At 41.6% G+C, this 22,056-nt stretch overlaps 5 protein-coding genes across 5 annotated transcripts; 4 read left to right on the top strand and 1 right to left on the bottom strand.

The window, feature by feature from the left end:
* Positions 1 to 68: 68 nt before the first annotated feature.
* Positions 69 to 1,601, bottom strand: tmem17 (transmembrane protein 17). The gene is made up of 5 exons (XM_069687059.1): positions 1,419 to 1,601; positions 1,150 to 1,253; positions 667 to 780; positions 430 to 573; positions 69 to 352 (listed from the first exon to the last, which is right to left on the bottom strand). Exons 1-5 carry the CDS (start codon positions 1,531 to 1,533, stop codon positions 275 to 277), a joined length of 555 nt encoding a protein of 184 aa, XP_069543160.1. The 5' UTR covers positions 1,534 to 1,601; the 3' UTR covers positions 69 to 274.
* A 459-nt stretch (positions 1,602 to 2,060) lies between these two features.
* LOC138613000 (E3 ubiquitin/ISG15 ligase TRIM25-like) lies at positions 2,061 to 4,418 on the top strand. The gene is made up of 6 exons (XM_069686555.1): positions 2,061 to 2,639; positions 2,726 to 2,824; positions 2,924 to 3,157; positions 3,245 to 3,401; positions 3,507 to 3,551; positions 3,640 to 4,418. The coding sequence occupies exons 1-6, from the start codon at positions 2,061 to 2,063 to the stop codon at positions 4,158 to 4,160; spliced, it is 1,635 nt and encodes a 544-aa protein (XP_069542656.1). The 3' UTR covers positions 4,161 to 4,418.
* A 1,278-nt stretch (positions 4,419 to 5,696) lies between these two features.
* Positions 5,697 to 9,194, top strand: LOC138612999 (E3 ubiquitin/ISG15 ligase TRIM25-like). Its single transcript, XM_069686554.1, has 6 exons — positions 5,697 to 6,267; positions 6,353 to 6,448; positions 7,611 to 7,856; positions 7,950 to 8,097; positions 8,190 to 8,255; positions 8,329 to 9,194. Exons 1-6 carry the CDS (start codon positions 5,698 to 5,700, stop codon positions 8,856 to 8,858), a joined length of 1,656 nt encoding a protein of 551 aa, XP_069542655.1. The 5' UTR covers position 5,697; the 3' UTR covers positions 8,859 to 9,194.
* A 1,673-nt stretch (positions 9,195 to 10,867) lies between these two features.
* LOC138613410 (E3 ubiquitin/ISG15 ligase TRIM25-like) lies at positions 10,868 to 13,303 on the top strand. The gene is made up of 5 exons (XM_069687075.1): positions 10,868 to 11,446; positions 11,540 to 11,635; positions 11,758 to 11,994; positions 12,086 to 12,239; positions 12,509 to 13,303. The coding sequence occupies exons 1-5, from the start codon at positions 10,868 to 10,870 to the stop codon at positions 13,036 to 13,038; spliced, it is 1,596 nt and encodes a 531-aa protein (XP_069543176.1). The 3' UTR covers positions 13,039 to 13,303.
* A 2,608-nt stretch (positions 13,304 to 15,911) lies between these two features.
* On the top strand, positions 15,912 to 21,979 carry LOC138613316 (E3 ubiquitin/ISG15 ligase TRIM25-like). Its single transcript, XM_069686967.1, has 5 exons — positions 15,912 to 16,490; positions 16,584 to 16,679; positions 19,855 to 20,091; positions 20,183 to 20,336; positions 20,606 to 21,979. The coding sequence occupies exons 1-5, from the start codon at positions 15,912 to 15,914 to the stop codon at positions 21,133 to 21,135; spliced, it is 1,596 nt and encodes a 531-aa protein (XP_069543068.1). The 3' UTR covers positions 21,136 to 21,979.
* Positions 21,980 to 22,056: the final 77 nt, after the last annotated feature.

Below are 22,056 nucleotides of genomic sequence, written 5' to 3'. Positions count from 1 at the left end.
TATAAAACATGATATAAAAAACTTCAATAAAAGTGTTTTATTGTATGTTTACATGTTATTCATCAGTTACAGTTTTCAGTTATAGCACCACAAAAATAATACTATTCTTTAGAACATAAAACTAAAACAAAAAAATTAAATAAGTTTCAAACATGAATGTCTGTGATAACCAATCATATGAAAGAAACGTCTGATGTACATGTTTTCTTGTGAGTCAGGGAGGTGTGATGTAAGGTCGTGTTAAGATCTCGCAAAGACTTGAGAGCTTCAGAATTCAGTCAAACTGTCGGAGATGAAATTGGCTTTCTGTGTGTCTGATCATGTCCCGGAGTGCAACAAAACCAGAAAGGGCCTGTACAAAACAGGAATGAAAATATTAGATAAAAACATTTACATTGACAGTAAACAGTAGGACTAGTGTTAATGTACCTGTGAGAGTATAAATAAGGCGAGAACAATGTGGACGCCCCTCTCAAGGGGCTGTATGAGAATGGCTTCATTAAAGAGCTGAAACAGGATCAGTGGAAACTGCAGCAGGATACTCAGCAACCAAAATCCAGCCAACTCCGGGACCTTCCACAAACACAAACATTACAGTAATTACACTCTCTGCACTGCCCATTCTACATCACATATGTCTTAACAATTGTGTAAGTGTTGAGCCACCTTTTCTTGCAGGTTCCCAGCATAACCGAGAAAGAGTCTAATGGCCTCGATCAGAGTCATCAGGATGAGAACCGTTACAAGGATGAACTTGTAGTAGTCTGGTAAGACAGGATACTGGAAGAAATGACAATAACAAAAAAGGGTCCAATGAGCTGGATTTAAATGAATGTGCTGCATTGAAATACACTTTAATGTATAAAATATTCTCATTTTTTTTACCGGTCTAATCATGACAATTTGAATGTATTGCCAGGGAAAATAAAAACCTGACTATATGCCATTCACATTAATGTATCACATGTACAGATCCGTTTCTGCTTAATTCAATATATTGTATATATTACTGATAGTTTTGTTCTTGCTAGTACTAAGTTTTGCATCGAAAGGGTAATTCATGCACATTTTAAAAAGAAATGCAATGCTTACTTCCTCAGCTTCCCTTTATTTTAACCTCTCATGTCACTTTCTCTCTCTTTCCCTCACCTTGAGGTGCAGCATTACTGTTTCGCTGATCCACCACAGGGGGAAGAACCACATGTTAAAGTAGAGAGACATCTGGAGGTGGAGACTAGACAGAACCCGCTTATCTGAAAACAGAAAAACAACATACACCGATGAGTAAAGAAAAACACAAACCCAGCAGCAGATGCCGTAAAACTTTTGTTGTGACAAATCTTACACATCGCTAGTTAGCTAGCTACGTTAACATCAATGCTAATTCTTCCGTTACGTTAGCTGCATTTTGAGTTTACCGTGTGGCAAAAACGTCCCATTTTCCTTTGTGATAGTTTGAGCCCGATTCTGGGCGAATAAAACATTTCGAGAAAAGTCTTCTAAACGTCTCCTGATCGTGTCCGGCATCTCCATGGTGTAAAACGCTCTCTGCTAAACACAAACATCACAAGAGAGGAAAATCACACCGCCTCTTCCTCAATTCAAAGATACCGTACGCTGCCGTCGTCTCCTTGGAGACCACAGAAATCTCGCGCTTCGCTCAAATCTCGCATGAAAAATATCTTCTAGCACCCCCTGTTTGTTGCCTTGTTTCCTTAGTGTTTCCTCGTTATGTCGATTCAGATGTGTAAGTACGACACAATTTATCACGAACAAAACTCGTTAAAAAACTCGGAATAAGAAATGTTTTTCTTATTCCACTATGCCAAATGATTTGCTTAAAAGGGGGAAAAAGTAAAAAATAAAATACTGGTTTAACATTTTTAAACATTTTGTGTAGGTAGTTCTGTCTGATTCAAATGTATTTAAAGAGTTGTGTTAAAATTGGATGTAGGACGTTTTCTAGTTCTTGGGCAAGAGAAAGAACAATAAAAGATTGAGTCCCTCCCATTTAAGGAACAGTTTTGATATCAGAGAAAGTGAAAGTAAGAGAGTCAGAGATGGCAGAGAGCTGTAAAGAAGCAGGCTCTTTGTCCTGTCCGATATGCTTGGACATCCTGAAGAGCCCTGTGACTCTGCTTTGTGGCCACAGCTATTGCATGGTCTGTGTGAATGGCTACTGGGACCAGGAGGATCGTAACGGTGTTTACAGCTGTCCCCAGTGTAGACACGCTTTCACCACCAGGCCTGTGTTGAACAAGAACACAGTGCTGGCTGAACTGGCAGAGAAAATGTCTGAGGCAGGACCACCCAGCCCTCTTGAGAAGGATGAAGTCAACTCGGGGGAAGTGGAGTGTGATTTCTGCAGTGTGAAGAAGCTTAAAGCTGTCAAGTCCTGCCTGGTTTGCCTGGCTTCTTATTGTGCCACTCACTTGCAGCCTCACTACGAGTCTGCTGCTTTCAAAAAGCACAGTCTGGTTGAAGTCTCCGCCTCCATACAAGATAAGATCTGCTCAAAGCACAACAAGCTGCTTGAAGTGTACTGTCGCACTGATGCACAATGCATTTGCCTGCTCTGTGTGATGGATGAGCACAAAGGTCACGACACTGTCTCAGCTGCAGCGGAGAGGAAAGAGAAACAAGAGATTCATTTCTTTTTTGGCCACAGTTAGTATTGCTAACTAAAGAGTTATATTGCTGTGAATATCTATGTGGATTGTATTATCAGAAACAATTTGGAAAGAAGAAACAAAGTTTCCAGCAGGGCATTCAAGAGAAAGGGAAGACACTGCGGCAACTAAGGCAAAAAGTGAAAGAACTGCAGGTGAACTGTTTGATACTTTTTCCAAGCTGACTTCAATGCATGTGATGTGTCCTGTGTGCTTTTCCTTTAAAGTGATAATCATTGTCTGTCATGTTTCAGAGCTCTGCAGATACAGCAGTTGATGAAAATGAGAGAGCCTATGCTGAAATAGTCCAGATGGCGGGTAAGAGGCGCAGTGCTGTGAAGGAGCAGATCAGAGTTCAGGAGAAGGCTGCGGCAGGCCGAGCTGAAGCGCTGGAGAAGCGGCTGGAGAGGGAAATCTCGGAGCTGAGGAAGGGAGAGGATGACCTGAAGCAGCTGTCGCTCACTGAGGATCACATTCATTTCCTGCAGGTACAGGGACACACAAATAGATTAGTAGATGAGAAGAGTATACTGTAGACCATGTAATGTTTTCCCTTTTTTTTTGCATGTTTCCAGAGCTGCCAGGCCATTTTTGACCGTGCAGAACCTGAAGTGTCCTCTGATTCCAACATCCATCTAAACATGAATTTGGCCTTTGTGACGAAGGCCATTTCTAATTTGAGAAACATACCGGAAAACCTGGGAAAAGCAATTGATGAAATATCTGAAACAAGTCAGTAATTGTCTTAATGAAATATTGTTTGTATTTACTGGAATCATGTGATGTTATATTCTGTAAAGATGTGTTTTATCAAAATTACTTCCTTTCTTCTTTTAGTTCAAGCTGATTCTGATCCTAAGACAAGACAGGAGTTCTGCCTGTGTGAGTCTTGTGGCAGAAATGTTTTTGATAATATTTCACTGTTCTTCCATCACATTTCATACTATAAATAACAAATTCTGCATTTCAGATTCCTGCCACCTCAGTTTGGATCCAAACACGGCCTTTGAAAACCTTCTGCTCTCTGAGGGAAACAGCAAAGTAACCTGGATTAAAAAAGCCCAGAAGTATAGATACCACTCTGAAAGATTCACCAACTATGATCAGGTGCTTTGCTCTGAAGGTCTATCTGGAGTTTGTTACTTCGAGGTTGAATGGCGGGGTCCCAGGGTTGAGGTGGCTGTGTGCTATAAAGGGGCAGAGCTGGATGAAAGTGGCTTTGGATACTCAGACCAGTCTTGGTGCATTTCTCTTTCCATTTCTGGTTGCACCTTTTGGCACTGTGCAGTCAAAACCAAAATATCCGCCCCATGCTCCTCTACTGTAGGAGTGTATCTGAACCATAGAGCAGGGGGCCTGTCCTTTTACAGCGTGCCTGATTCTGGTGAAATGAGCCTCCTTCACAGAGTTCAGACCACGTTCTCCCAGCCTCTGTACCCCGGGTTCATGGTCTCCAAAGGGGCCTCAGTTAGGATCCTGTCGCCAAAGTAGAGGGCAGCCACTATCACAGCTGCTGGAGAGAAGCATTAGTGTTCGATGTGTTCATTTGCTTCGCACTGTCTCCTAATGCTCATTATAGCTTTTATTCTGTAATACTTAGTTTACCAGGAAAAGGCTGAAGATAATAATAGCACGGCAACCCTTTTTTTCAAACGCTTTAGAGTCTGTGTTTAGTGTTTGTAAGTAGAATAATTGGATATAAAAATGTCCAAAGGTAAGTGTCAGACTCTTCTTCATGTCAATAAAATCTTTAAAACCTAAACGTTAAAGGTGTGGTGGCAATTTCTGATGGTGAGATCAATAAAGTTGACTGACACAGAATCCAAGTTCACATTGTATGTTATACATCAGAGGAAAAAAACCCTCACACACAGAGACAAAGCCAAGTGTTGTTGTTATGACTTTAGCCGAGGTGCCTTACTGTGTGGAGTTCACCCCTTGCCTCCTAGGTCTTTGCCCCAGACAAGGTCTAACTAACTATATCTGCGATAGACAGAGGAGCAACACATCATGCACAAGACCCTGGAGAGGAATAAAACACTTCGCGTCATTAAAGTAACCTTAGCTGATTACACCATGATTATTAACTATATAATATTAAAGAAGTTAAACCACATGATCAACCAGGTTAACATAGAACATGTCCTTCACAAAACGTAAATAAAGTATGTAAATGATGTTTTTAAATCAACTAATGTGCTGACATGACACAAATGTACAGTTAAAACTACAATGTTTTTTCTTGGCCACTAGGGGGCAGCCCAGTAAGCTGTTAGCAAACAGTTTCCTACTTACACAACCAGCAGTTACAGAGACACATTAGCATTAATTTTGCTCCAACATTGGCCGAACATTAGGCAACAGCAATGTGAGACTGAGAGCATGCCAAGACACATGAAAGCTGTAATATCTTTTGGTTTTCTTAACCAGTAATCATTTTCTGCAAATAAAACACCTAAATGAGAATATTGTATTTGGAAGTAGGGAGAAGTGTTGGATACAGTAAAACTAAAGTTACACAAACACAAAATATTAAATACTACATCCTGAGAAAAACATGTTTTTGCAGTGGCTTCATTCCCCCCCCTGTTATTTGAACATTTAAAAAAAAAAAGAAGAAGTTTTTGCTAAAAATGGCGGCCTGTAAAGAGTGAGGTAAACAGTGAAGTCACAGGCCCTTAAACCAAAACCATCAGCTGAAAAAGATGTTAAAAGGTTAAAAGCACCGTAGAGCTGAGGGGTAATCAAATATTTTCCTGTTGGTTCATCACTAAAACTTCATGTACATATAATTATGTGATCCTAGGTATTCTTTGACCTAAGTACTTTAGTATGCAATTTAATACTCTCAACTCAAATGTAATAGTAGTTTGATTAAAGTAGAATACCGCTCTGATAATGTTGGTGTAGTTTGTTTTCCATGGACACTCCCACACAGTATTATCTGTGTCAGTGAGAGCAAACAGCCAACAGGCCCCTCCTCCTTCTGAGAGAATGAAAGTAATTCTGTCAGTGTGAGCACGAGAAAATGGCTGACAGTCAGGAGCTCTTCGACTGCTCGATCTGTTTACAATTACTGGAGGATCCAGTGACAACAACCTGTGGGCACAGTTATTGTATGAAATGCCTCAATGCTTTCTGGGATAGAAATAACTACAGAGGGTACAGCTGCCCTCAGTGCAGGCAAACTTTCAACCAGAGACCTGATCTAAAGAGAAACACACTTCTGGCTGCCTTGTTGGACGAACACAGGACAGGAAGTGCTGCTGCTGCAGCTGGAGACACCTTTGCTGAACCTGGGGATGTTAAGTGTGATGCTTGCACAGGGAGACATAGAAAAGCAGCCATGTTCTGTCTCGTGTGTTTGGCCTCCTACTGTAACAGTCATCTGAAGCTTCACTTTGAAGTGCCACCATTAAAGAAACACAAACTGATTCAAGCTTCTGCGAAGATTAAGGAGAGTATCTGTGGAGCTCATTACAAACTTCTGGAGATTTACTGCCGCACCGATGAGCAGTTTATCTGCCTGCAGTGTGTGATGGATGAGCACAAAGGTCATGATACGGTGGCAGTTGCAGCCGAAAAGTGTGAAATGCAGGTAAATCAGTTCAGCCTCCTGTTAGAGTTATTTGTTGCCTGACTTTCAGAGGTTCTGACAGGCTCCTTGATTTGTGTTTCAACAGAAAAAACTGGAGCTGACCAAACAGGAAATAGAAGAGCAAGTGCTGGATTCAGAGGGGAAAATGGTTAAGCTGAGGCAGGCTGCAGACTCTATAAGAGTGAGTGTCACCTTTTTATTCAGCTGTTTTTGTCGAGATCATTAGATTGACTAGTTTGTGTTAACTGCAGTTTCCAGACAGTCAGACAAGATGTCCCTTAAGCGTGGATATAGATGTGTTAGGAAATAGTTGGGGAATTTCCACCATCCCTCAGAGCATAAAGTTTTAGACAGCATAACACAATGCATAATACATCCAGGCTCTGATGCACTGAACACCACATGTGTCAATGTAGATGAGTCCTTTAATCTAACTGTTAAGGTGTATGTAGCCCAAGTCTTTCAATGTTGTTTTACAGAAATGGTAGAAGTGGTAGAAAGTGTCTGTATCTCGTTTCATGCAATGTGTTCACAGACACCAGCCGGATGAATGTAGATAAGTGGAGTAATAATGCTCGCCCTTTATCTTGTGACCTCTTTAACAAATGTTTATTGGCACAAAGTAACCATTAAAGTCTTAAAGTATTGGTTGGCACTTTGGGAAGTAAACTAAGAATTAGATAATAAAATTGACACCACTCTAATGTTTGTCAGTTATTTGAAGCAACAACCTTTAGCCTGTTAGCCTAGCCCTGTTAGCCCCCTAACATAAAGCCCATTGAGGGAAACAGCTAACCTGGTTCTGTCCAAATGTAACCAAATTTGAAAAAATAACAAAAAAATTGTTGTTTTATTGAGTTTCATGTGCGAAACTCTTTCAATGGCCTTAATGACTTTGTGGAGTCTAGTCAAGACAACCAGCTACAACCCCACAGCAAGGCTTTATGCTAGGCTAAGCTAACCCTCTCCTGGCTGTATCTTGTTCTTTACAGTGCAGACATGAGAGTGATATCAATCTTGTCGTCTAAATACAGGCAAGAAAGCAAATAAATTAGAATTATATGTAGGTTTATAATAGAATATTTATTTAACTCTTTATCAGTTTTTTCCTGACTGTGGTTGTTGTTCAACTTGCACGTCTTAAGGTTTATCTTGTGACCTATAGCCCACCATCAGACTATAACAAGTGTTTGATATGTTTTTAAAATTGCGGAAAAAAATAGGTGTATTTTCTACATAAGTACTTGTCATGTGTTGAATGATTATAGTATAAGCTGTGAAGTTGCCCAGTTGCCCAGTACTAAAGTTGCTATAAGTAATAAACACTGCATGTTTCCTACAAGGGTGCTGCCTGGGAGGTGCGTGATGAGTTTGAGCGAATGTGCGCTGAAAACATTCGTTTATATGTCCGCTCTGTGGAGAGGAAGTGCTCCGAGATGAGCGAGAAAGTTGGAGAAGCAGAGAAAGCCGGAGTGGACTGGACCAACAGTCGTCTGGGGGAGCTGCAGCGAGAAGTCCTGAAGCTGAGGAGGAGAGAGGAAAAAATTGACCAGCTTTCACAAACAGAGGACCCTGTTCAGTTTTTTCAGGTAATGACGATGTCGATTTTGGATCAAATTTTTCCACTCAATTCAGAAATATTGCTTTTGCAGTCACATGATGTATTTGCTTGTCTTGTGCAGGCTTTCCGGGCCCTGGGCGACCTCCCTGCATTCACAGACTTACATGAAAATCTTCTGGCACAGTTTGCTGATGTACAGAAAGATAAAATGAAAAACATGTGCAACATAGCAAAGAAGGAATTATTCAGTCATTCTGACAAAAATGAGTGTAAGTATAAACATTTAGATCCCACTCATTATAGTTAATTTAATCTGGTCAGTATAAGACAAAATGATCAGTGTTTTTTCCCCTTGGATTAGTGTCAAAAAGGAAGCGGCTGCATGAGGAAATGACATCAAGGACATACGCTTTGATGAAATATAAGAGTAAGTGCAGGTAATATCAGCTCAAAGATACATGAAACCTGCAGCAGTTAATGATTAACATCCTTCTCTGCAGACTCTAAGGTGGAGGTGGATCCCAACACAGTGGCTGCATGTCTCTGCTTGTCAGACACAAAGAAAGAGATATCGTGGGGTTGCCAGGACCAGTCTCATCCTGATCACCCAGCCCGATTCACCTACTTTCCTCAGGCTCTGGGCAAAACTGGCCTTAATGGGAGCCACTACTGGGAGGTGGAGTGGGATGGAGGCATTGTCGACTTGGCCGTGTCGTACGAAGGCATCAAAAGAAAGGGTTGGGGTAAGGATTGCTGTTTTGGACACAATGAGATCTCCTGGAAGTTATCCTGCTCTTCGTCAGGCTGCACGTTTTGGCACAATAATCTTCACAGAGGCCAAATTCCCCCGCCTCTCTCACGTAGAGTGGGCGTCCACCTTGAATTCGAAGAAGGAACACTGACCTTCTACAGTGTTTCTGATGATGACAATATGATACTGCTGCACCAGATCCAGACCATCTTCACTGAACCTCTCTACCCTGGGTTCTCTGTTGAGTCAGGTGCAACACTCAAAATATGCAACATCTAACCAGTCTGAAGTAGAAATATCAGCTGCTGGACAGCTTTACCTTTAAGATTCTGCGATGAAAGAAGCACACTAGCAACAAAAATAATAAAACTGTAGAATGTAGAATATTATGTACTTGAGACAGAGAAGTGAATGTAACCAGGATAAAAACAGTAATTAACAGGTAATGCGTGGGTCATCATGTACTGATTGAAATTCTTGATCTCAAAATGCAAATTTCTTTTTTTCCTCTTAAATGTTGCTAAAAATGTATCAACTGTGCTTATTCTGTATTTGTTATTATTCAAGAATCTATCGATCAGAATGACTGATTTAGATTTACAGACTGAAATAAATGAGATGTGTTAAAAGGAGTTACTGAGCAATTAGTTCCTTTTCTTTTGTGACACACAGTAAAGGACACGTTTGATCCAAATACGCCATCACATTATGAATGTAAAAACATCAAACATACTTAAAGTATGTGTATATCTGTATATATAACTGTTTGAACAGCTCGTAGTTTCGTCCATTCTACATTCCTACAACACCCGGCGTGCATTGCGCCCCTCCCTCTGAGAGGAACGGCCCAGCAAGAGACATTGGAGTGAAATACTGAGTGAGTAAATTTTCACTGCAGGCAACGGCTCAGAGCCGTACAGAATCTGGAATACGATGAGAATATACCAGTGGATCGTCTAAAAAATTTTCAGGTCTGTAGTCTACATTTCAAACCTGATGATTTTGAATGAGACATGACATCAGAGGCGGGCGTCCTAGATTGAGGAAGTGTAGTTTAGCAAGCCCCCTGGCCACCGCCAGATGATTAGTTTTACGTAGTCTGGCGGAGGTTTTCCAGGGCCCATTGGAGAAGCAGACAGCGTCCTTCAAAGGCACAGAGTGAAATTGCCATTTTTTCTTCCCATAATAGCCCTTTTATTTGTATTGCTCGGCACAAAATTGAACTTGTGATCGTTTTTCTACAATGACAGCACAAAAGTCCTGAACTGAAACTATCTTGAGCTGGGCCAAAGAATAGGCCACGCCCCTCATATAGCGAGCCATCAAACCCTGGTGTAGGAAATAATCTTACATCTACAGGCCAAACTTATAGCCTCCTCATTTCAGTAGGGCAGCCTCTGGTGGGGAAATGGTGAATGGCCCATGTCACACTTCAGAGGCCTATACTACGAAGAGAGTTCAACATACCCAGGGTATCTTTTCCTGATCTGGCCTCACTTAACCTCACAAAGGCAATCACGCCTAACAGCCACACAAGGCTGGTTATCAACTCGATAAGTCAACCCATCCTGGTTTCTTTGAGCGCATTCACATAAAAGGGCCGTTGTTTGGAGCAACTGAGCGATCTAAACATGGCCAAGTCTGCCGTCAGCTGACCGGCATATTTTGCAAACTCAGAGCAAACTATGATTTTATGATATGAAGAAGTTACACATAATCCAGACTAAAATCCACTCAGCTGCAGCGGCCAAATGCAGGAAGGACAAATAGCACAAAAAGAATATAATATAATAATATCACTGCTCCATCATTAGAGCACCATATATTTATTATAACATTTGTGTGACATGAGATTTATACAGTGCACAGATTTAATTGTGCCTGCGTTAATGACTTATTCTCTCAGCCCAGCAGTATCAAACTATGGACCAAATAAAAATAAATTTAAAACCACAATTTAAAGCAGTTTAAAGCTTACTTTCATATCTCATAAGTACTAAAGCACTTCAGGCTTCATTGTTTTAGTCAGTCTCTGTTGTAGATGTATATCAGTAAAGCTCGATGAATATCTTTCATGAATATATTTCATAAAATCAGACTTTTTTCTTTTCTTTTTTTCTTTTCTTCAGAGGACAGATAACATGTCGGACTGTGCTTATTTTGCAATGTGCTCTTTCCACAGACACTCCCACAGCCAGCCCAGTCCGTCCCACAGGGAACAAGCAGCCAACCAGCCCCTCCTCCTTCTGGGAGTAAAACAGTAACTCGTTTAGTTTGAGCGGGAGAAAATGGCTAACAGTCAGGAGCTGCTCGAGTGCTCGATCTGTTTGGATGAACTGAAGGATCCAGTGACAACAAGCTGTGGACACAGTTACTGCATGAAATGTATTAATGACGCTTGGGATGAAAGACAAAACACAGGGTACAGCTGCCCTCAGTGCAGGCAAACTTTCGACCAGAGACCTGACCTGAAGAAGACCACAGTTCTGGCTGCCCTGCTGGAGGAACGCAGGACAGAAACCAGTCAAAGTGCTGCTGCTGCAGCTGGTGACACCTTTGCTGAACCCGGGGATGTTAAGTGTGATGCTTGCACAGGGAGAAAAAGAAAAGCGTCCAAGTTCTGTCATGTGTGTTTGGCCTCCTACTGTGACTCTCATCTGAAGCCTCACTTTGAAGTGCCACCATTAAAGAAACACAAACTCTCTGAAGCTTCAGCGAGGATCCAGGAGAGCATCTGTGGCCTTCATAACAAACTTCTGGAGATTTACTGCCGCACAGATCAGCAGTTCATATGCCTGCAGTGTGTGATTGATGGGCACAAGGACCATGACTTTGTAAAAATTGAAGCAGAAAAACATGACATTCAGGTAACTCAGTTCAGACAAATGCAGCAGTTGTTTGTTCCCAGTTCTTTAATTGTCACTTAGGTTCTGAAAAGTTCTGTTTTGTTGTTTCAACAGAGAAAACTCAACTGGACTAAGCAGGAAATTGCAAACCGATTGCTGTTGTTGGAAGGGAAAAAGGTGGAGCTGAGGCGGGCTGCAGCCTCTATAAAAGTGAGTCATTCACAATTGTTAGAAGGCATTTCATTTCTTACTTTATCGTCATTTATAAACAATGTTTGGTACCTGAGGTGTAATTACTCATAGCAGGGCATATGCTTTATGTTTCTCTTAAGGATGCTGCTTTGGAGGAGTGTGATGCCTTCACGAGATTTTGTTCGGAACACATTCGCTATGTGATGAGGAAGTGCTCTGAGATGAGGACAAAAGTTGGAGAAGCAAAGAAAGCTGGAGTGGACTGGACCAACAGCAATCTAGGGAAACTTCGGCGTGAAGAGCATGAGCTGAGGAGGAGAAAGGATCAACTTCGCCAGCTTTCACTGATAGAGGACCAACCTATTCAGTTTCTTCAGGTGATGATATAGTATTTAGAAGGATACAACATTGATTAAAAAATGTTTGGATTTTTTTCAGTCTCACAATGTATTTGTTTGTCTTGCGCAGGCTTCCCGGACCCTGTGTGACCCTCCGGCATTCACAGACTCGCATGAAAGTCTTGAGACAGTGACTGAGTTTGTTGATGCACAAAAAGATAACATGAAAAATATGTTCAAAAAAGCAAAGAATGAGATTTTCAGTCATTCTGAAGAAAATGAGTGTAAGTTTGAAGACTTTACATTTCTAAACTGTATAATTAGTTTGGTCTGCTTGGTATATTTTCTGTTAGTGCAGACAAAATGGTCAGTGTATTTTCTTTCTTTTTTCGAGCAGTGTCAATGCTACCGATGGCGCCTGGTAAAAGACCTTCAAGGAAGCAGCTCTTGGCCAAATGTAAGACTAAGTGCTCTGTTAATTTACTGTGCTTTAATATCAGCTCAAAGATACATGAAACCTGCAGCAGTTAATGATTAACATCCTTCTCTGCAGACTCTAAGGTGGAGGTGGATCCCAACACAGTGGCTGCATGTCTCTGCTTGTCGGACACAAACAGAGAGATATCGTGGGGTTGCCAGGACCAGTCTCATCCTGATCACCCAGCCCGATTCACCTACTTTCCTCAGGCTCTGGGCAAAACTGGCCTTAATGGGAGCCACTACTGGGAGGTGGAGTGTGATGGAGGCATTGTTGGCTTGGCCGTGTCGTACAAAGGCATCAAAAGAAAGGGTTGGGGTAATGATAGCTGTTTTGGACACAATAAGATCTCCTGGAAATTAACCTGCTCTTCGTCAGGCTGCACGATTTGGCCAAATTATCTTCACAGAGGCCAAATTCCCCCGCCTCTCTCACGTAGAGTGGGCGTCCACCTTGAATTCGAAAAAGGAACACTGACCTTCTACAGTGTTTCTGATGATGACAATATGATACTGCTGCACCAGATCCAGACCATCTTCACTGAACCTCTCTACCCTGGGTTCTCTGTTGAGTCAGGTGCAACACTCAAAATATGCAACATCTAACCAGTCTGCAGTAGAAATATCAGCTGCTGGACAGCTTTACCTTTAAGATTCTGCAATGAAAGAAGCACACTAGTGCTTAAAAATGCTAAAACTGTAGAATGTAATTAACAGGTAATGCGTGGGTCATCATGTGCTGATTGAAATTCTTGATCTCAAAATGCAAATGTCTTTTTTTCCTCTTAAATGTTGTTAAAAATGTATCAACTGGTCTTATTCTGTATTTGTTATTATTCAAGAATCTATTGATCAAAAGGACTGATTTATATTTACAGACTGAAATAAAGGACGATGCTTTGCAAATGAGATGTGTTAAAAGGAGTTACTGAGCAATTAGTTCCTTTTCTTTTGTGACACACAGTAAAGGACACGTTTGATCCAAATATGCCATCACATTATGAATGTAAAAACATCAAACATACTTAAAGTGTGTGTATATCTGTATATTGGCAACTGTTTAAACAGCTCGTAGTTTCGCCCATTCTACATTCCTACAACACCCGGCGTGCATTGCGCCCCTCCCTCTGAGAGGAACGGCCCAGCAAGAGACATTGGATGAAATACTACAATTTTCACTGCAGGCAACGGCTCAGAGCGGTACAGAATCTGAAATACGACGAGAATATACCGGTGGGTCGTCTAAAAAATCTTTAGGCCTGCAGTCTACATTTCAAACCTGATGATTTAAGATGAGGCAAGACATCAGAGGCAGGTGTATTGAGGAAGTGTAGTTAAGCAAGCCCCCTGGCCTCCGCCAGATAAGTCGTTTTATGTAGTCTGGCGGAGGTTTTCCAGGGCCCATTGCAGAAGCTGATAGTGTCCTCAAAAGGCACAGAGAGAAATTGCATTTTTTTCTTACAATAATGGCATTAGCTCCACATAATAGCCCTTTTATTCTTATTGCTCAGCCCAAAATTGAACTTGAAGTGTGATCGTTTTTCTACAATGACAGCACAAATGTCCTGAACTGAAACTATCTTGAACTGGGCCAAAGAATAGGCCATGCCCCTCATATAGCGAGCCATCAAACCCTGGTGTAGGAAATCACCTAGCACACTCCACAGGCCTATACTACAAAGAGAGTTCAACATACCCAGGGTATCTTTTCCTGATCTGGCCTCATTTAACCTCACAAAGGCAATCACGCTAACACAACTGGTTATCAACTTGATAAGTCAACCCAACCTGGTTTCTATGAGCGCGTTCACATAAAAGGGCCGTTGTTTGGAGCAACTGACCGATCTAAACACGGCCAAGTCTGCCGTCAGCTGATCGGCATATTTTGCAAACTCAGAGCAAACTATGATTTTATGATATGAAGAAGTTACACATAATCCAGACTAAAATCCACTCAGCTGCAGCGGCCAAATGCAGGAAGGACAAATAGCACAAAAAGAATATAATATAATAATATCACTGCTCCATCATTAGAGCACCATATATTTATTATAACATTTGTGTGACATGAGATTTATACGTTACACAGACTTAATTGTGCCTGCGTTAATGACTTATTCTCTCAGCCCAGCAGTATCAAACTATGGACCAAATAAAAATAAATTTAAAACCACAATTTAAAGCAATTTAAAGCTTACTTTCATATCTCATAAGTACTAAAGCACTTCAGGCTTCATTGTTTCTGTCAGTCTCTGTTGTAGATGTATATCAGTAAAGCTCGATGAATATCTTTCATGAATATATTTCATAAAATCAGACTTTTTCTTTTCTTTTTTTCTTTTCTTCAGAGGACAGATAACATGTCGGACTGTTAATTACATTAACTGGACTTATTGTCTGTACACTGCACTATTTTTTACTTTATACTGTAAGCTTTTTGCATTCACCAATATCCTGCACATCTGAACAGTTTTTAATTAGACTTGTACATATTTTGTGTTATACGTATAGTTTTTTATATTTGTATTCTTACTGCCTATGTTTTATCTTATTCTATTTAAGTCTAGTTCTGTGTTCATTGTTCTGCACCAAAATCACCAAAACAAATTCCAAAACAAATTCCTTGTATGTAATGTCTCTCCTCTCGTTTCAGGAAACTTCATTTCCTGTCCTGATGTGTTTCCCGCCTTTGTGATTGTCGCCCCCGCCCTCATTTTTTCCAACTGTGTCCCATTACCTGGTGTGTGTATATATAGTCTGTGTCTCCCTTTGTCTTGTGCCTGTTCGTCTTGTAATGTTAGGAAATTTCATAGATCAGTCAAGTTGTTATTTAGGATTTTATAAGGCCAGTCTTGCTGTGATTTTGTTTTGTTACTTTTGCTTTTCATCCCAGTTCTATGCTGTGATTTTTGGTTAATACTGTGGCTTGTTTTTTTACTCGAATAAAGAGTCATTTTGGTTGAACTTTTGAGTCGTGCGCCTTGGTCCTTTACTAGGTTCTTGTCATAAAAACTCATTGACATGCCAAGGGAATATTACTTGGGATCAGCCTGTGTTGTTTTAGTGAGTTTCATGGCCATGCAAGCTGTGCACATGGGCAAGGGATACTTGTACAAAGTACAAAATGAAGGGACTGCATAAATAGTTTTCTGTGTGTGCGTCACTGTTAACAAGCTAATTTCTACACACTTTAGATCTTTTGGTAATATGTAAATATTGATTAGAGTTGCTTAAGTATTATTAAAGCATTCACTTCAGTATGTATTAAAGTAACCCCATCTAAAGATGAGTATTTTGATTCAAGTTGAATGTGAAACATCCACTTACATTTAATGTTTGTCTGTGCTTATTTTGCAATGTGCTCTTTCCACAGACACTCCCACAGCCAGCCCAGTCCGTCCCACAAGGAACAAGCAGCCAACCAGCCCCTCCTCCTTCTGGGAGTAAAACAGTAACTCGTTTAGTTTGAGCGGGAGAAAATGGCTAACAGTCAGGAGCTGCTCGAGTGCTCGATCTGTTTGGATGAACTGAAGGATCCAGTGACAACAAGCTGTGGACACAGTTACTGCATGAAATGTATTAATGACGCTTGGGATGAAAGACAAAACACAGGGTACAGCTGCCCTCAGTGCAGGCAAACTTTCGACCAGAGACCTGACCTGAAGAAGACCACAGTTCTGGCTGCCCTGCTGGAGGAACGCAGGACAGAAACCAGTCAAAGTGCTGCTGCTGCAGCTGGTGACACCTTTGCTGAACCCGGGGATGTTAAGTGTGATGCTTGCACAGGGAGAAAAAGAAAAGCGTCCAAGTTCTGTCATGTGTGTTTGGCCTCCTACTGTGACTCTCATCTGAAGCCTCACTTTGAAGTGCCACCATTAAAGAAACACAAACTCTCTGAAGCTTCAGCGAGGATCCAGGAGAGCATCTGTGGCCTTCATAACAAACTTCTGGAGATTTACTGCCGCACAGATCAGCAGTTCATATGCCTGCAGTGTGTGATTGATGGGCACAAGGACCATGACTTTGTAAAAATTGAAGCAGAAAAACATGACATTCAGGTAACTCAGTTCAGACAAATGCAGCAGTTGTTTGTTCCCAGTTCTTTAATTGTCACTTAGGTTCTGAAAAGTTCTGTTTTGTTGTTTCAACAGAGAAAACTCGACTGGACTAAGCAGGAAATTGCAGACCGTTTGCTGTTGTTGGAAGGGAAAAAGGTGGAGCTGAGGCGGGCTGCAGCCTCTATAAAAGTGAGTCATTCACAATTGTTAGAAGGCATTTCATTTCTTACTTTATCGTCATTTATAAACAATGTTTGGTATTTCAAAAATTTTAATATCAGAAAAACCAGTGACCCAGTTAGGGTAAACTGCTGTGAAGTCCTAGAGAAGAGGATGTGAATGTGGATGTAAATATAGGGAAACAATTGTTTCCTGCTGGGGAATGTGCATTCTCTGCGTAATCCTGACCAGAGATTCACAGTGAACGGCCCACGTGCCTCCCTGAAGTGTTAAAGATGTGCATCACTTTGGACAAAAGTGTCTGCTAAATGAAACTGAACATTGTAAAGTCCAGATGTCACTGTGAAGATCCCAGGCAACCAGTGCAGACACCTTGCTAAAGCTCTATGCTATGCTTGGCTAACCAAAATATGAATGTATTCTGTTAAAAAGGTGCTACATTTTAATTCCTTTGGTTGCATTTGTCGACAGTTTTAGATCAACTAAACCAAAGAATAAATCCTTAATAAATCGTTATGCTTGAATCATTTCCACGGGCCTGAAGAGGGAAAGAAAATCTAATATGTGTAGTTAGTGGTTTTATGTCTTTTATTTGCTATATTTCTGTGTGTTTTGATTTTGATCTGTGTGTGTGTGTGTGTGTGTGTGTGTGTGTTATAGTTTTATTTAATAGTTTTTAGTAGTTTTCTTTTGAACATAATCATGGCCCCTCCCTCTAAAAAGCCTAGACTTGATTCAAACAATGATAATGAGATCCCCGACACTGTTCTAAGGTGCAGTGCCAGAGAGCACGATATGCCTTCAGTGTCCACCAGAAATTTAGATTTTACAGCTCTGCTTTAGACGAGCATACAAAATAGGCAGCTTCTGGCCATTCAAAGGCGTGCCAGCTGTTTGGTGGATAGATTTGCTCGTGCGACTGCTGCTTCTGCAGCTGTTGTCGTAGGTGTCAACATAACTGCCCCTGGCAACGACCCGTTGTCTGCCGGCTCTGGGGGTCTCTTTGTGCTCCTTCAGAGGACAGATAACGTGTCAGACTGTGCATTACATTAACGCACACTGGACTTATATTGTCTGTACACTACACTATTTTTAACTTTATACTGTAAGCTTTTTGCACTCACCAATATCCTGCACATCTGTACAGTTTTTAATTACACCTGTTATACATATTTTGTGTTATACGTATAGTTTTTTATATTTGTATTCTTATTGCCTATTTTTTATCTTATCCTATGTTATAGTTGTATGTGTAAACCTACATGGCAATAAACCCCGATTCTGATCTGATGCCAGATGCCTCTGTGGCAGAAAGTTTGAAGAGTGTTGTGGAAACTGTAGATGAACCCGTAGTTTCACAGGTTGGTGAGGGTAGTGGGTTTATGGCCTTTTCTAACAGGGATAATATTGGAGTAGTCCCTGCCTGAAAGTTCATAACCACCTTCGTGACACCTGTTATCTCTAACTGGTGCTTCAGGCCTTGTTGAAAGCCTGGGTACGTTGAACTTGCTTGGTAGTATACCCCCCTGCTCTATATGTAACGTGTCATGACATTTGTTTTGATTTGTTGCAATATAAGTAAAAACTCACTGACATGCCGAGGGAATAGGGACAAAGTCGGCCTTTCTGTTTGGAGTTGCTTTTTATGTTCTCCCCGTGCATACGTGGGTTCCCTCCAGTTACTCCGGCTTCCTCCCACAATCCAAAGACATGCTTGTTCAGTTCTTTGGTGACTTTAATCTCCCTGGGATCTCTGGAAAACGAGCTAACGGTGCTAGCCACCTCCTACTATGCACCTCTGGTGAAAATGCAGCCTACGACACTTAGGTTCCCTTTACTTGCATACGAGCCCCGACTTGGAGTTGAGAATGCCATCACTTTCCTGCTCAGCAGCACCTGTGCTCACCTGGACAAGCCAGCGAGCACTGTGAGGGTCATGTTTTTTGACTTCTCCAGTGCTTTCAACACCATCCGGCCAGCTCTACTGGGTGAGAAGCTGACAGCGATGTAGGTGGATGCTCCTCTCGTGTCTTGGATTGTTCACTCCCTGACTGGCAGACCACAGTATGTACTCTTAGAACACTGTGTGTCGGACAGAGTGATCAGCAACACTGGGACCCCACAGGGGACAGTCCCTTCTCCCTTCCTCTTCACCCTCTACACCACCGACTTCAATTACAACACAGAGATCTGCCATCTTCAGAAGTTTTCTGATGACTCTGCTGTAGTTGGATGTATCATCAAGGGTAAGGAGTCTGAATACAGGACTGTGGTGGGAAACTTAGTCACATGGTGTGAGCAGAACCATCTCCAAGGAGCTGATTTTGGATCTGAGGAGGGCAAAGGCAAAGGTGACCCCAATGTTGAGGATTATAATTACTTGAGGGTGTACTTGGATAACAAACTGGACAGGGTCAAGAACACTGAAGCCGTCTACACTAAGGACCTGAGCCGCCTCTACTTCCCGAGGAGGCTAAGGCCCTTCAACATCTGCAGGACGATGCTGATTATGTTTTATGTGTCTGTGGTGGCTAGTGCCATCCTGTTTGCTGTTGTGTGCTGGGGCAGCAGGTTGAGGGTAGTTGACGCCAATAGATTAAACAAACTGATTCACAAGGCCAGCGACGTTGTGGGGGTGGAGCTGGACTCTGATCGCGGTGTCAGAGAGGAGGATGCCGTCCAAGTTACATGTTATCTTGGACAATGTCTCCCATCCACTCAATGATGTGCTGGTTAAGCACAGGAGCACATTCAGCAATAGAGTCATTCCCCCAAGATGCACCACAAAATGCCACAAGAAGTCATTCCTGCCTGTCGCCATCAAACTTCTCAACTCCTCCCTCTGACTCTGACTTCAGACACCTTTTTTCAACTGTGCGCTGAACACTAAATATAAACTGGACAATTGTGCAATAATTAACGGTGCAATACTGCCTTGTACTGTTCATTTTTGTATATAACTCTTATTTGTATTTAACCTGTATTCTGGCAATTAGCCTTGTGACTGACCGGGGTCAGTCCAGGGCATACTCCGCCTCTTGCCCAATGACAGCTGGGATAGGCTCCAGACCCCCTGCCCAGCATCAAAAGATATTTACCCTCCCCTCCCCCACCTGTTCTGTAATATGCTGTACCTGAGGTGTAATTACTCATAGCAGGGCATATGCTTTATGTTTCTCTTAAGGATGCTGCTTTGGAGGAGTGTGATGCCTTCACGAGATTTTGTTCGGAACACATTCGCTATGTGATGAGGAAGTGCTCTGAGATGAGGACAACAGTTGGAGAAGCAAAGAAAGCTGGAGTGGACTGGACCAACAGCCATCTAGGGAAACTTCGGCGTGAAGAGCATGAGCTGAGGAGGAGAAAGGATCAACTTCGCCAGCTTTCACTGATAGAGGACCAACCTATTCAGTTTCTTAAGGTGATGATATAGTATTTAGAAGGATACAACATTGATTAAAAAATGTTTGGATTTTTTTCAGTCTCACAATGTATTTGTTTGTCTTGCGCAGGCTTCCCGGCCCCTGTGTGACCCTCCGGCATTCACAGACTCGCATGAAAGTCTTGAGACAGTGACTGAGTTTGTTGATGCACAAAAAGATAACATGAAAAATATGTTCAAAAAAGCAAAGAATGAGATTTTCAGTCATTCTGAAGAAAATGAGTGTAAGTTTGAAGACTTTACATTTCTAAACTGTATAATTAGTTTGGTCTGCTTGGTATATTTTCTGTTAGTGCAGACAAAATGGTCAGTGTATTTTCTTTCTTTTTTCGAGCAGTGTCAATGCTACCGATGGCGCCTGGTAAAAGACCTTCAAGGAAGCAGCTCTTGGCCAAATGTAAGACTAAGTGCTCTGTTAATTTACTGTGCTTTAATATCAGCTCAAAGATACATGAAACCTGCAGCAGTTAATGATTAACATCCTTCTCTGCAGACTCTAAGGTGGAGGTGGATCCCAACACAGTGGCTGCATGTCTCTGCTTGTCGGACACAAAGAAAGAGATATCGTGGGGTTGCCAGGACCAGTTTCATCCTGATCACCCAGCCCGATTCACCTACTTTCCTCAGGCTCTGGGCAAAACTGGCCTTAATGGGAGCCACTACTGGGAGGTGGAGTGTGATGGAGGCATTGTCGGCTTGGCCGTGTCGTACGTAGGCATCAAAAGAAAGGGTTGGGGTAATGATCGCTGTTTTGGACACAATGAGATCTCCTGGAAATTAACCTGCTCTTCGTCAGGCTGCACGATTTGGCCAAATTATCTTCACAGAGGCCAAATTCCCCCGCCTCTCTCACGTAGAGTGGGCGTCCACCTTGAATTCGAAAAAGGAACACTGACCTTCTACAGTGTTTCTGATGATGACGATATGATACTGCTGCACCAGATCCAGACCATCTTCACTGAACCTCTCTACCCTGGGTTCTCTGTTGAGTCAGGTGCAACACTCAAAATATGCAACATCTAACCAGTCTGCAGTAGAAATGCATTAAAGGCTACACTTTGTGATTCAGGTATAAAAAGAGGCACACTAATTAAACAATACCAATGCAAGCAAAATTGCGCATACATGTGTGTGCTTGAGAAGGAGAGACAAAGTATTCAGAATAAATACAGTAATCAGCAGCTCAGATTTATGGGTAATTTTCTAGTGATTTAAATTAATTTCTTTACAGTGTGTTTTTTCTATGTCTATCCATGTGTTGCCTGCCTGGTTGGTTATGGTGAATCCACTTAGGTGTGTTTTTACGTTGGTTTGCTAGGAAATGATCGAGGAACAGTGGGGCTTCTAAGCCTCCATGTTTTGAGGGGGGGTTCGTAGGTTGTCTTTTTTTATCCTCTGCGTGTTGTTTTTCCAGTAACATGGAGAGTCAAGTGATTTAATACAGGTATTGGTGGGTTGACTCGGGATCATTTAGAGTAAATAATGTCACTTTAATGTTTTCTATTGTGCCCCAGTTATGTTGGTAACTGGTTAGTTCCTACAGTGTAGGAAGTTATCATGTATAGTTTTAAGCGTGTTGATTTCAAATGGAAGGATAATAGATTTAGCTCCAGTTCACAGAGTAATCAGAGCCCTCCTTCAACTTTTAGAGATGGAGGGTTATGTAGATATAAACATTTATCATCTGTGTAATGGCTATTCCTATAATGTGTGGTGGATGTTTGAAGTTCTCTAATGTTACTGTTATTTTTCTAATCCGTGTTGCTAAAAAACATTTAATCGTGAATGTGTTAATTATGGCTGTGCATGTGTTTTTTTAATGTATTTTGAATGATCAAAGAATCAAGCAGAATGACCCCAATTCAGATTTATAGACTCCAATAAAGGACAATGCGTGCAAATGATCTGGTCTTTTTATTAGATTCACTGTGTAATTCATTTCCT

The sequence above is a fragment of the Semicossyphus pulcher genome, unplaced genomic scaffold, assembly GCF_022749685.1.
Source record: "Semicossyphus pulcher isolate SPU_LCO1_2020_fin unplaced genomic scaffold, fSemPul1.0.p SCAF_8, whole genome shotgun sequence".
NCBI lineage: Eukaryota > Metazoa > Chordata > Actinopteri > Labriformes > Labridae > Semicossyphus > Semicossyphus pulcher.
Note: the sequence above shows the minus strand (reverse complement) of the source record. Positions and strands in the feature narration are given on the sequence as shown.

Coding starts and splice junctions, on each gene's coding strand:
- tmem17 (XM_069687059.1), bottom strand. CDS start 1,533: ATGGAGATGCCGGACACGATCAGGAGACGTTTAGAAGACTTTTCTCGA. Junction 1,254..1,418: donor TGGGACGTTTTTGCCACACG/GTAAACTCAAAA, acceptor TTCTGTTTTCAG/ATAAGCGGGTTCTGTCTAGT. Junction 781..1,149: donor CAGTAATGCTGCACCTCAAG/GTGAGGGAAAGA, acceptor CATTTCTTCCAG/TATCCTGTCTTACCAGACTA.
- LOC138613000 (XM_069686555.1), top strand. CDS start 2,061: ATGGCAGAGAGCTGTAAAGAAGCAGGCTCTTTGTCCTGTCCGATATGC. Junction 2,640..2,725: donor CAGCGGAGAGGAAAGAGAAA/CAAGAGATTCAT, acceptor GGATTGTATTAT/CAGAAACAATTTGGAAAGAA. Junction 3,158..3,244: donor ATCACATTCATTTCCTGCAG/GTACAGGGACAC, acceptor GCATGTTTCCAG/AGCTGCCAGGCCATTTTTGA.
- LOC138612999 (XM_069686554.1), top strand. CDS start 5,698: ATGGCTGACAGTCAGGAGCTCTTCGACTGCTCGATCTGTTTACAATTA. Junction 6,268..6,352: donor CCGAAAAGTGTGAAATGCAG/GTAAATCAGTTC, acceptor GTGTTTCAACAG/AAAAAACTGGAGCTGACCAA. Junction 7,857..7,949: donor ACCCTGTTCAGTTTTTTCAG/GTAATGACGATG, acceptor TGTCTTGTGCAG/GCTTTCCGGGCCCTGGGCGA.
- LOC138613410 (XM_069687075.1), top strand. CDS start 10,868: ATGGCTAACAGTCAGGAGCTGCTCGAGTGCTCGATCTGTTTGGATGAA. Junction 11,995..12,085: donor AACCTATTCAGTTTCTTCAG/GTGATGATATAG, acceptor TGTCTTGCGCAG/GCTTCCCGGACCCTGTGTGA. Junction 12,240..12,508: donor TCATTCTGAAGAAAATGAGT/GTAAGTTTGAAG, acceptor CCTTCTCTGCAG/ACTCTAAGGTGGAGGTGGAT.
- LOC138613316 (XM_069686967.1), top strand. CDS start 15,912: ATGGCTAACAGTCAGGAGCTGCTCGAGTGCTCGATCTGTTTGGATGAA. Junction 20,092..20,182: donor AACCTATTCAGTTTCTTAAG/GTGATGATATAG, acceptor TGTCTTGCGCAG/GCTTCCCGGCCCCTGTGTGA. Junction 20,337..20,605: donor TCATTCTGAAGAAAATGAGT/GTAAGTTTGAAG, acceptor CCTTCTCTGCAG/ACTCTAAGGTGGAGGTGGAT.